At 49.0% G+C, this 11,999-nt stretch overlaps 5 protein-coding genes across 5 annotated transcripts; 3 read left to right on the top strand and 2 right to left on the bottom strand.

The window, feature by feature from the left end:
- Positions 1-63: 63 nt before the first annotated feature.
- Positions 64-1,182, top strand: FPRO_16068 (uncharacterized protein; the record flags this gene model as incomplete). Its single annotated transcript, XM_031225172.1, has 3 exons — positions 64-381; positions 445-993; positions 1,054-1,182. 3 exons carry the CDS (start codon positions 64-66, stop codon positions 1,180-1,182), a joined length of 996 nt encoding a protein of 331 aa, XP_031090357.1.
- Positions 1,183-2,014: 832 nt separating this feature from the next.
- FPRO_16067 (gibberellin cluster-GA4-Desaturase) lies at positions 2,015-3,055 on the bottom strand (the record flags this gene model as incomplete). Its single annotated transcript, XM_031225171.1, has 1 exon — positions 2,015-3,055. One exon carries the CDS (start codon positions 3,053-3,055, stop codon positions 2,015-2,017), a length of 1,041 nt encoding a protein of 346 aa, XP_031090356.1.
- Positions 3,056-4,075: 1,020 nt separating this feature from the next.
- FPRO_16066 (Ent-kaurene oxidase) lies at positions 4,076-5,791 on the bottom strand (the record flags this gene model as incomplete). The annotated part of the gene is made up of 4 exons (XM_031225169.1): positions 4,076-4,509; positions 4,561-5,142; positions 5,198-5,483; positions 5,534-5,791. The coding sequence occupies 4 exons, from the start codon at positions 5,789-5,791 to the stop codon at positions 4,076-4,078; spliced, it is 1,560 nt and encodes a 519-aa protein (XP_031090355.1).
- A 943-nt stretch (positions 5,792-6,734) lies between these two features.
- Positions 6,735-8,417, top strand: FPRO_16065 (gibberellin cluster-GA14-synthase; the record flags this gene model as incomplete). The annotated part of the gene is made up of 4 exons (XM_031225168.1): positions 6,735-7,055; positions 7,108-7,279; positions 7,335-7,940; positions 7,996-8,417. The coding sequence occupies 4 exons, from the start codon at positions 6,735-6,737 to the stop codon at positions 8,415-8,417; spliced, it is 1,521 nt and encodes a 506-aa protein (XP_031090354.1).
- Positions 8,418-9,851: 1,434 nt separating this feature from the next.
- On the top strand, positions 9,852-11,758 carry FPRO_16064 (gibberellin cluster-C20-oxidase; the record flags this gene model as incomplete). The annotated part of the gene is made up of 7 exons (XM_031225167.1): positions 9,852-10,034; positions 10,087-10,257; positions 10,322-10,424; positions 10,476-10,544; positions 10,604-11,218; positions 11,271-11,321; positions 11,376-11,758. The coding sequence occupies 7 exons, from the start codon at positions 9,852-9,854 to the stop codon at positions 11,756-11,758; spliced, it is 1,575 nt and encodes a 524-aa protein (XP_031090353.1).
- Positions 11,759-11,999: the final 241 nt, after the last annotated feature.

The following is an 11,999-nucleotide window of genomic DNA, read 5'->3' as shown; positions in this document are numbered from 1 at the left end:
CGCCCACGATCCGGAAAACGGAACCTAGAGACTTTTGCTCCGAGCATCGTACCGTTGCCCAACATGACAGGCACCGGATTTATGGATCTTCCTTCGGAGAACCAGATTAAAATTATCCAGCTGGCGATCCCTCCAATGGTCCTACCAGAGCACCTCACCATGAGCGGAAGTATGACAGTTGGCAATGAGCGCAATGCAACCCACGCTATCATGGCGACATGCCGCAAACTCCGAAGCCTCCTTCTCAAGGCTCGACCTCTTACCGGCCATAACTCCACCGGTCAAGCATTTACCTTTGACGTTGAACGTGATTCGCTTTTGGTCATACGCATGAACATCCCGGCCAACCTCAAAACCCCGCAAATTCCCAACCTTCATGGCGTTCGTCGGCTCGTGACCTTTCACTCTTATACAATTGGGTGGAGTTTATAAACTTTCATGGAGAGAGCATTTCTACGATCACCGCACCCGTGGGCTATCAATGTAAAACAACATAACCCACTTGATACTTCTTACGAGGAGAGCCTACCATTCGAAACAGACTTTCCCATCGCCCAAGAGATAGGATCGCTTCAGGAAATGGTCGTTGTGGTGCAGACCGCTCCTGGATGGTACATCTCCTCGTTCCAGCAATTTGGCCCCCAGCCGGAACATCGGCGAGCTGACCCAGTATTGGGAGACCTCAACCACCCTGTCCATCATACAGGACTCCGTTGGACTAATCCTCAGTTGGATGACGACCTCTATTCGGAAGAGGTCCCAATGATTGGCCTACACGGTTATAGCAAGACTCGCCGTGACTGGCGCAACCCGCGCAGCCAGGAGTATTCCCAAGGCGGTCAATGGGCTGGTTTTCGTGTTTACCTAGAGAGTCAGGAAGTTGAGTTCCGACCACTCACTTGGGATGAAGTTGAACCGATTGTTCACCGGCAGAAGCAGCCGGAGACTGGACGAAAGCTTCTGGGTGACAAGGATCCGGAATTTGTGTCCCGAGTATAGATTATTCGGGACCAGACGAAGGAGCTTCCTGGTGGTGCTTACGGCTGGATCAAGGTTAAGGATTACGACGTGCAGACTGACGAGCCTTGGGTCAAACAACTCGCAACCACCTGGAAGATGGTTCGCGCGACGCTTCATCGCCCTGGTATGGCACCCGCAAATTATGATATCGGTCTCAATTGATCTTCCGGGATGTCTTTGGGTGTGACTGTGAATCAGACATTATGTCGAGTGTCGTAATTGCAGGGAAAACGCAGCATGGCTTGGACCGCGCAGATGAGAACTGTGAGAGTTACAAAGACTTTGGCGTCGATGGAAAGGACCAGCGAATATCTACACGGTATTTAACACAAAGAGAGACTTTTGCCCTTCAACACTGATAATACATTCCTTCTTTGGATTGTGGTCACTCTTTGAGGTGGCTCACAGAATATGGCGCGAGTAGGAACCATACTGGATAAAGAAGATTGGTCGGAAGTGTTAGTTGTATGGAATCAGAGAATGGCGAGACTTGAGATAGGAAGAAGACGGGAGCAAAGAAGAAAGATAGGCATTTATCCAGACTATAGTATTGATAGTAATGCCTAACCTTATGTCAACTCCCGTGAAGATATTGCTTTTGAGACACTCAGATCTTGGCCTGTAGATGAATACCTAAAGTCTTTAAGCAGAGTTGGAGATACATGTCACTGCCTAGTAACTCTTATTCTCTGGAAGGAGTCGCGATCAGAGAAGTAGCCCAGCACATACAGCGTCTTAATAATGTAGTGCACAACAGGTCACCACTTCATATCAAGATATGGAGCGAGGTGAAGACAGAATAGGAGAGGCTGGCGAGAGAATTAGCACCTAAAAGATGTTGAGATTCCGAGGAGGGTGTAATTGAAATAGCACATTATCGCATGTCATCGGGCATCTACGTAGGTCATGATAATTGAAAACTTGTACTCATGGCAATTAAATAGTAACCAGGGAGAGTTGATTATGAGAGAATGAGTATGTAAACAAACAGCCACTACCAGAATGCAATAAACTTGGTCTCAATACTCTCTCTCACTTCTTCCTTCTCAGTTCCTGGCAGATGAAACGAACAGTGGTGAACCCCTCCCGCTATGTCACTCCCGTCCTTCTCACTTTCAGTATCCATTATCTTCATGAGAAGAACCTCGTCTGGAGTCTGGTCGCTGATCCAGTACCACTTGTGCTTTGGATTAGCCTTGGTCAGCAGTACATCCGACTCAAATGTCCCATGCACCCCTGGCGGGTTTCGCCAGAAGCTCACGCCGTCTTCGTCATCAGCTGTCCAGTAGTCAACATAGGCCATTGGATCCCGCTTGACAGGCTTCAGTGGACGCCAAGTAGTATACAGGGCCCATCGTCTGCCTTGGTAGTTCTTTGCTCTACCACCTGGCAGCTCAACAGCCTCGTCGCCAGCCTTGATGATATCAGAGGCCTCGTAGATGAGCTCTTGGCTCCAGTTTCGAAGAGTGTTCCACGCGCCGGATGGACCCCAGTCCTTATGAGGCTTTCGCACTGGGCCTTCCTCTTCGCCTTTTTGGAAGCCTTTGGCCCTTGTTGTAGGGAGCTCATGCTGGGCTTGAACAGCTGGGCCAGTCTGCTCCACATTGGGGCCGCTGCTTGGCTTTGAAGGCATGGGGTAGGGAGGGGCGAGCTCTGGCTCCTTGAACGGAACGTTCCGAGACGAAGCAAGCAGGATCATGACTTTCTTTGCCCCAGTGATAGACTTTGCCAGTTCAATGATCTCAGGATCATACACCTCGCTGCGAACAACTGGATCTGTCCACGACGAGTGATCATACGGCGGAGAACTGACGGCTGATACATGCTTGACCACCTGGAAGCCATTGCCATCTAGGGTAAAAGACGAGACTGCAGGACGGATATCCGTAACTGCTACGACCTGCTGAGTGCAGTCTTCGAGCGTAGTGACACCAGCGATTGGGGAGGTTGGAAGAGCCGGCCCGCTATGGTAGGCTATGGTAGCAGTCACATTCTTGCCAACTGGCGACTCAAGAGAAGTGTGCTGTTGAGGCATCGTGATAAGAGTGATGGCGGTGATAGGTGAATTTGAATTGATTGACAGATGATGGTGTAAGAAGACGACGTACGGTTCCAAAGCAAGGATCGGTAATATTTTAAGTCCACGTCAAGCCCTCTGAATGTATAGTCTTGTACCCCAGGTACAAATAACAGATATCTAATACGAAGTTCGTATCATAGTTTTGATCAGCCGACAACATACTCTCCCGGATGATATCTTCCACCTACTCAGCACGGAACTTTGTGAGGTGTCACTTGCATTTGTGATTTGGTATCTCAAAATGTGATGATATAGTCTGCCGGCAGACTCAAAACTTGACGTGTCCCTTATGTGGCTGTAAAGGTGTTTGGTGGATAGGTAGCAGTGGGGGTTACAATTGCGACCCCGGTGTGTACCCATGGCATATGCATGTAACCTTCAGATTGCAACGCAAGGCCTCCTCTTTCAAGCTTCCGTTCGAAAGCGGGCCGGCCCAGATCGCCGGAGTTATTTTGAATGCCAGAATTACGTGTAGTCAATATTGGGAATGCCTGAAGTGGCAGTTGACTATTCTATGTTTACCTCGGCACATGGACAATGCCACGTATGCAGAACCATGAAGCTATTGTCCGGAAATGGTTGAGAATGCATGAATCTGGATTTATCCGAGGTTGCGAGGGTGTGTTGTTTGTCCTTCTGAGGCTTCTTGTTTTCTTGGTGAGAGCAGCGATTCGGGGTCAACGGGATGCCCTGACTTACACTCCCTCAACTTTCCCTCCGCTCTTCTGCCCTACAGAGACTCCAACCAGAGAATATCTAAGAGCCTTTTAGTACTAAGGACTAACGATAGATCTCATATGAATATCGATAAAGTGAGAAACTATAGGTAATATAATGATGGGACGTGGGTTGGCAGACTTGATCCTAAGCATTTGATCCAGTATCACAGTAAAGAATCATAACGGTATAGGATTATGTTCGATTGACATTAACAGAAATAGAAAACTAGCTTTGTCCTACATATCATACTGCCAATCATTCATCCCTCACTGACCGCTTCCTGACGCACAGCCTCGCCCTCGGATCAGGTATCATGTCACTATCAATCGTGATATTCCGCGGTCTTTCCTTTCCATCTGGCAACTTGAACTCAAATTGTAAGAGAAGTATAGCCAAAGTCAGCTTCATCTCATTAGATGCGTAAAACCGCCCCGGGCAAGCATATTTGCCATACCCAAACGCCATGTTACTGGAATCAGTCATGGAGAAAAGATATTTCTGTGCATAGTTTGAGTCTGAGCGGATCTTTGAGTATCTGAATCCATCAAACTCAGTTGGTGGCGTAGGACCTGGAACGTGAGCTGAGTCCTGAAGCATCGCGTGCGAGGGAACGGCGATGCGAGTCCCTGATGGGAGATTTGTGCCATCTGAGAGTGTCATGGGTTGGCGGTAGATGCGATTGAATGTTACTATATGTTTGAGTCATGAACTGAGAGGACGTAAGGTGGAGCAAGACTTACAGAGAAACACGGGGTTGAAACGTTGCGACTCTTTAAGAAAACTGTCCAGTTTGTGAAGCCGATTCAACGCCGTCTTGTCCCACCCACTAGCACCAACGACACCTTTGACCTCCTCTCTAAGAGGCTCGATATACTCAGGGCGAGCACACAAGTCATACATAGCATGCGTCATGGTCATTGCCGTGGTGTGAATGGAGGCGAGACTCAGGATGAGCATCCGCTGAGCAATGTTGTCAATGTGTTTCTCCTCCCCAGTCGCAGCTTCTCTCATCCATGACAGTATGTCTTCGTTCTGATCACTATTTTGTGAGCGAATGATGTCACCAATGACTTTACGGCCAGACGAGACGTTGCGAAGCAGTGTCCTATAAGAGGGGAGCAACGGAGCAACGAATGGTCTCAAGATATGAGGCACAACGCGGAGAATAAAGCCCGTGATGAACAGGCTCTCGCTATACTCTGCTGTGGTCGTCAACCATTCTTGGTTGCGACAGTGCTCTGGGCCGAGAAAGACTCTGGCTGAGATGCGTGATATGAGCCTAACCATGATGGAAGCGATGTCGACCTCAACCCATTCCTCATCTAACAATCATCAGAACTAATGGATCTAGTTTGAAGAGCGGAGAGGGAGTCTCACCTTTCATCTCAGGCATCTCTTTCATCAATGCATAGTCTAGTTCCTCCTTCATCACCTTTGTCAAAGCCACGAGTTTTGGCGTCAACCGGTGCTGAATCACACGATTTTGCAAATCACTCTGCAGAAAGACCATGCCCCGTGTATAGTGTCCCGCAAAGTCATTGATGAACGGCTCTACTGAGCGAGTCTTGTCCTGAGACAGCTTTCGCACTTCATCAATGTAATTTGGCGGGATTATGACGATATCGGTACCAAGCTTTCGCACCTGGAAGATGGAGTCTTTGAACTAAACAATGGCTTAGATACGACAGAGCTGCTGTAGGAGGGAATGCCTACTTTGTTGTAGCCTTGACTGATGATAGATCCCCCTTCCCAGACAAAGCGTAAACGTAGAAGCCATGTAGGCTCAAAGATACTTCGGTATCCTACGAAGGGAACTTTGACTGTAGAGGAGGACGATAGGACATGGATGACATAAGAGCATACCCAAGCGCCAAAGGCCACGTAGATCAGCCAGTGAACGTCCATAAGCGGTATACCATCAAGTCCCAAGACGAACTGCTCGAAAAAAGTTTCATGGCTAGTATTGTTCATTTTGTTGAGCCTATCAATTGCGTTTTGCTGGGGGTAGATGAGATGCAAAAGATGTTGGTTTAGGTAGCTAGCTAGAGTGATCAAGAAGGATTGTGGGCAATAAGTTCATTGCTTTACCTTTCTTTTGACTCACTGACACTCGAACAAGTCTTTCTTATCTGCTCCTGTTCATCATGTATAACTTTGTGCAGGATAACTTACTTTAAGCACTGATCGATTGGATGGAAAAGTTCTACGCGCCAGCAGCCATGAGCAGCAATCGTCAACAACCATTTCACAAATGTGCATCGGTATCAATATCCTCATTGAACAAGCCGGGCATTTCAGACCTCCCGAATCATCCGCACCAATCCCACTTCTCGTGTGTATCATATTTCTCCATAGGCCTCCAAAAGTTCCCAAGAATACTCACCCCCTTCTCAAGCGGAAGAGTGTTCCTTCGTGTTTGCACACCCCCGTCTTCAAGGGTGCACTCAACTGAGACATTAGCCATTTTTCGTTCATGATCCTATGAAGAATGCTCCTTGAGAAGTTATTGGAGGGAGGTGTATGCATACCTATGCCGCCTGCTCGAGTTTGACGCTGTATCTTGACCCCTGATAACGCTAGGACATGGACTTGGCACGAGCCTAAATTGTGGAGTTGGTGATTGAGATGTACGGAGCACCCCTTCTATTGTTGGAGTGCTATTCCGGCATGTAGTACGCGGGCTAATGCTTTGTTCTAGGAGACAATGGTTACAAGTCACTCTCTTCTGGAGACATTGATATAAGACTCATGTGCGCTACAGAACAGTCCTCTAGATATCAGCAATAGCTTTTTACTATTGAGCATACACTTCCCCCCAAGTCTTGACATCCCTTTTACTATACCACTTCACAGAATGACGAACAAATCTTCTTCTCACTACTATGAGTTCTCTAACAGCCATTCTCATGCTATCATGAAATTAGTGAGCGAGAATACTCTCGCATCATCATGCCTCGTCTTGGCAACCTGCGCCATTCTACTATGCGTTCAATGGCTCAAACCTCAGCCGTTGATCATGGTGAACGGCAGAAAGTTTGGTGAGCTCTCCAACGTCCGCGCTAAAAGGGACTTCACCTTTGGGGCTCGGCAGCTCCTAGAAAAGGGCCTTGAGATGAGCCCAGACAAGCCGTTCCGCATCATGGGCGACGTTGGCGAGCTGCACATCCTGCCGCCGAAGTATGCCTACGAGGTTCGCAATAATGAGAAGCTTAGCTTCACCATGGCAGCATTCAAGGTGAGGAGCTCGTGAATCATGAATATGGAATCAAGCTGATAACTAGAAATAGTGGTTTTATGCTCACCTTCCGGGTTTTGAGGGTTTTAGAGAGGGTACCAACGAGAGCCACATCATGAAGCTCGTTGCGCGACATCAATTGACTCATCAGTTGACTCTGGTGACAGGAGCTGTCTCTGAAGAGTGCGTTTTGGTGTTGAAGGATGTGTACACAGATGATACAGGTATGTTGATCTGCTATTTGCCGTAAGCGAGTCAGTGGCTAAATCAATGTCACAGAATGGCACGACATCACCGCCAAAGAAGCAAACATGAAGCTCATGGCCCGGATCACCTCCCGAGTATTCCTCGGCAAGGAAATGTGCCGAAATCCCCAGTGGCTTCGAATTACATCTACCTACGCCGTCATCGCCTTCCGCGCAGTAGAAGAACTGCGTCTCTGGCCATCGTGGCTCCGGCCCGTAGTCCAGTGGTTCATGCCGCACTGCACAGAGTCCCGAGCGCTAGTCCAAGAAGCGAGAGATCTTATCAACCCACTTCTTGAGCGGCGACGTGTAGAGAAAGCTGAGGCAGAGAAAACTAGAGAGAAAGTCACTTACAATGATGCTGTTGAGTGGCTGGATGACCTTGCGCGTGAGAAGGGCGTTGGGTATGACCCTGCTTGTGCGCAGCTGTCGCTCTCTGTGGCAGCTCTGCATAGTACTACTGATTTCTTCACGCAGGTCATGTTTGACATTGCGCAGAATCCGGAGCTTGTTGAGCCTTTGCGTGAGGAGGTCATTGACGTTTTGGGGAAGCAGGGATGGTCCAAGAACTCGCTTTACAGTCTCAAGCTCATGGATAGTGTCTTAAAGGAGAGTCAGCGGCTCAAGCCCATATCCATTGGTACGTGTGCCGGTCTTGGCTTGGAAAAACAACATGCACTAATGGATGGCAATAGCAAGCATGCGTCGCTTCACAACCCACGACGTCAAGTTGTCTGACGGCGTCATCCTTCCCAAGAACAGACTGACGCTCGTATCAGCCCAGCAGCACTGGGATCCAGAGCACTACAAGGATCCCCTGAAGTTCGATGGATACCGTTTCTACAACATGCGTCGCGAGCCGGGCAAAGAGAGCAAGGCGCAGCTCGTGAGCGCAACTCCGGATCACATGGGCTTCGGGTACGGACTTCATGCCTGTCCTGGGCGGTTCTTTGCGTCGGAGGAGATCAAGATTGCACTGTCTCACATTCTGCTCAAGTATGACTTTAAGCCTGTTGAGGGGTCGAGCATGGAGCCGAGGAAGTACGGCCTCAACATGAATGCAAACCCAACTGCAAAGTTGTCTGTTCGGAGGCGAAAGGAGGAGATTGCGATTTGATTGCTGGATCTGGGATGAGTGGGGCTCAGATAGTAGTTAGTTACTTAGGTATAAATGAATGCTTTGGAACCATGATTAAGGTTCAATGGCTATGACAGCAAATCTCGTATCTCGCGTGAGATATGCAGCCGATACCATTTCTGATTGGTTAGTTAGAGTACGATCTCGCCTCTACAGTAGACTCACTCAAGGGACGGGACTTGACTGGCTGATCGTTCCGTGACGCGGTCTCTGGGACGGGCCGGTAGCATAGCGCTCCCAGAGTCAACTTGTCCATCGCCGGACAAACGGAACAGGCTATTAGCTTCCACGCATTGAGGTCAAGGCGTCAATGGCTGGGCATGATTGACCCCTGGTAGAACTCTAGGTGCCAAGTGCATATAAGCACAATAGCCGAGCGGCAAAGAAGGCCAATTATGCTCGTTCAAGTTATCTTGCTAAGCTTCGCATCATCCGACGCTACCTACCCTGCTTTTAGCCCAAACCTTATATCTCCAGATGGAGGGTTTCTTGCATACCGGACGGAGGGTTTTGGGTCACGAAGTTCAAGTTTGCGGTGCACACCTCGCATGTACCTCGGCCATCATTCCCTTTTTGACTTGGTGCATCTGCCAATCGTACCTAACATGCATGTATCGTATGATATCAACAGGATGAGTCCGACAACTGTGATTCGTCGCTGACCTTTTTTACTTCCTTTTTTCAGCTCGTCCTGATCCAAGGTCTAGCTCCTTTTGGAGTTGTCAATGTCTTTCAATCTGCAGCCACTAGGAACATGCAACCGACATGTCAAAAGCCAAGATTCTAGATTATGTACAATTTATCGGGGACAACACCGGCATTACACCGCTGTTCTGTGAATCCCGGTGTTTCCGCCTCAAACATGTCTCCGTATCTTTACTCCTAGCGGGTTCCATCAGCCATGCTTGTGTTGACCGTGTTTGGGACTGCAGGCGCTGGCTGGTAAACACCAGCATGCATGGTCGACTAGTGACCAAGACCTTCTTCTTGAAACCTGGCTGCAGAAGTTCGTTGACGTTTACTGATCGAACTTGGCAATAGCTTGGCTGTCGGCACTTCTCTTGGACACCATCACTTCATACGTGGCACGTCAGATTCTGCTCGTGACCTGTTTGCATCTATGGAGAGTCACTCGGTGCATGATGAACGCATAGTCTATGTCTCATCCTTAAGTCCGAATCATACTCCGGAAGCACATAGGAATGACGATGGTGTCTCGAGCGATATTCCCAATGCGCTATACGTAGCCCCATGTGACCGGTTGTTGTCTCCCTCATCCATGTCCCCTTGTGAGGGTTTTCTTGATGCCCATTCATTTCCCCGGGTCTTCTGCTGAAATCACAACCTCCTCTCACAGATTATCAGACCTAGCTCCTTCTCTTGAGCATCTTGTCTGCTTCAACCACAAACAAGATGAGCATCCTCAATATGATCACCAGCTACGCTGGTAGCCAACTTTTACCCTTCTATATCGCCATATTCATCTTCACCTTAGTCCCATGGGTAATCCGTTTCTCTTGGCCAGAATTACGCAAGGGATCGGTGGTGCCACTTGCGAACCCCCCTGAATCGCTATTCGGCACCAGTAAAACCAGGGTCAGATCATCTGTTGACGAGGCAACCGAACGAAAACTGACTTTGTCCACAGAGAAATTTCGTCAAGCTTAGCAGAGAAATTCTTGCCAAAGCGAGAAGCTTGTTCCCTGATGAGCCTTTTCGCCTGATCACGGATTGGGGTGAGGTTCTCATTCTCCCGCCGGATTTTGCAGATGAGATTCGAAATGATCCGAGACTCAGCTTCTCCAAGGCGGCGATGCAGGTTAGTGCCGCAAGAGATTAAGATCTCCATTTTTGAGCCCTAACAAGAGGATAACGTGCTACAGGATAATCATGCTGGAATACCTGGATTCGAGACTGTTGCCCTGGTCGGTCGTGAAGATCAGCTCATTCAGAAGGTGGCCCGTAAGCAGTTGACCAAGCATCTCTGTAAGTCGCTCCACCGCGGAAGAGTGAAGAAAGCTCGCTCACAACTGGGAGCCGCTGTCATAGAGCCATTATCCAGAGAGTCGACCCTCGCAGTGTCGCTCAACTTTGGAGAGACGACAGGTAAGTCCCTCTCGGAGCACATCATCCAGGGACTATCACTAACCGACCAAAAAACACAGAATGGCGAGCGATACGACTCAAGCCAGCGATTCTAGACATCATAGCCCGCATCTCGTCAAGAATCTATCTCGGCGACCAGCTTTGCCGTAACGAAGCGTGGTTAAAGATCACCAAGACATACACCACCAATTTCTACACTGCATCTACCAACCTACGAATGTTCCCTAGACCGATCCGACCTCTCGCCCACTGGTTCCTCCCCGAATGCAGAAAGCTTCGACAGGAGCGCAAGGATGCAGTTGGTATCATCACGCCCCTGATTGAGCGCCGTCGTGAGCTTCGAAGAGCCGCGATGGCAGCTGGTCAGCCTCTGCCTGTGTTCCATGACGCTATTGACTGGTCGGAACAAGAGGCAGAAGCTGCAGGCTCTGGGTCCGCGTTTGATCCGGTAATTTTCCAGCTGACCCTCTCCCTTCTTGCAATTCATACCACGTATGATCTCCTTCAGCAGACAATGATTGATCTAGGTCGTCATCCTGAGTACATTGAGCCCCTGAGGCAGGAAGTCGTGCAGCTACTTCGCGAGGAAGGCTGGAAGAAAACAACCCTTTTCAAGATGAAGCTTCTGGACAGTGCTATCAAAGAATCCCAGCGTATGAAGCCTGGTAGTATAGGTATGCGCTTCCTTCACCAATGTGCATCGCACTACTGACAATCGCAATACAGTTACTATGCGTCGCTATGTAACCGAAGACATCACTCTCTCCAGCGGCCTAAGTTAGTCAATCCCACATCCCACCGACATTCCTGACTAACCCCTCCCTTAACTAGCCCTCAATAAGGGGACCCGCCTCAACGTAGATAACAGACGCCTCGATGATCCCAAGATCTACGAAAACCCCGAGGTCTACAATCCCTATCGCTTCTACGACATGCGCTCAGAAGCTGGCAAAGACCACGGGGCACAGCTCGTATCAACTGGCTCCAACCATATGGGCTTCGGCCACGGTCAGCATTCGTGTCCAGGGCGCTTCTTCGCTGCGAATGAGATCAAAGTAGCGCTTTGTCACATCTTGGTCAAGTATGATTGGAAGCTGTGCCCTGACACGGAGACTAGGCCTGATACAAGGGGCATGATCGCCAAGTCTAGTCCTGTCACGGATATTCTTATCAAGCGCCGGGAGTCGGTTGAGTTGGATTTGGAAGTAATTTGATACGAGAAACCGCTGCAACTTGTTGCATATTACTCTAGCTACTAAATTGAAGTCATCTTCCCGAGATCCTCGAGTCCGTGTATCGTTCAGTAATTCAGCGCTTATATCGTCGGCCCCTGTCGTGACCTTACCAAAACCATGTATGCTCGCTATGTGACTATCAATGCGTCGATTTGCCGTATACCAAAAGCGTGACTCTTGCAACGTTGCCAAACCATTCTCTTACAGGTCCCCTCTCTCT

This window comes from Fusarium proliferatum (assembly GCF_900067095.1).
Source record: "Fusarium proliferatum ET1 genome assembly, contig: FPRO_scaffold020, whole genome shotgun sequence".
Taxonomy (NCBI): domain Eukaryota; kingdom Fungi; phylum Ascomycota; class Sordariomycetes; order Hypocreales; family Nectriaceae; genus Fusarium; species Fusarium proliferatum.
Note: the sequence above shows the minus strand (reverse complement) of the source record. Positions and strands in the feature narration are given on the sequence as shown.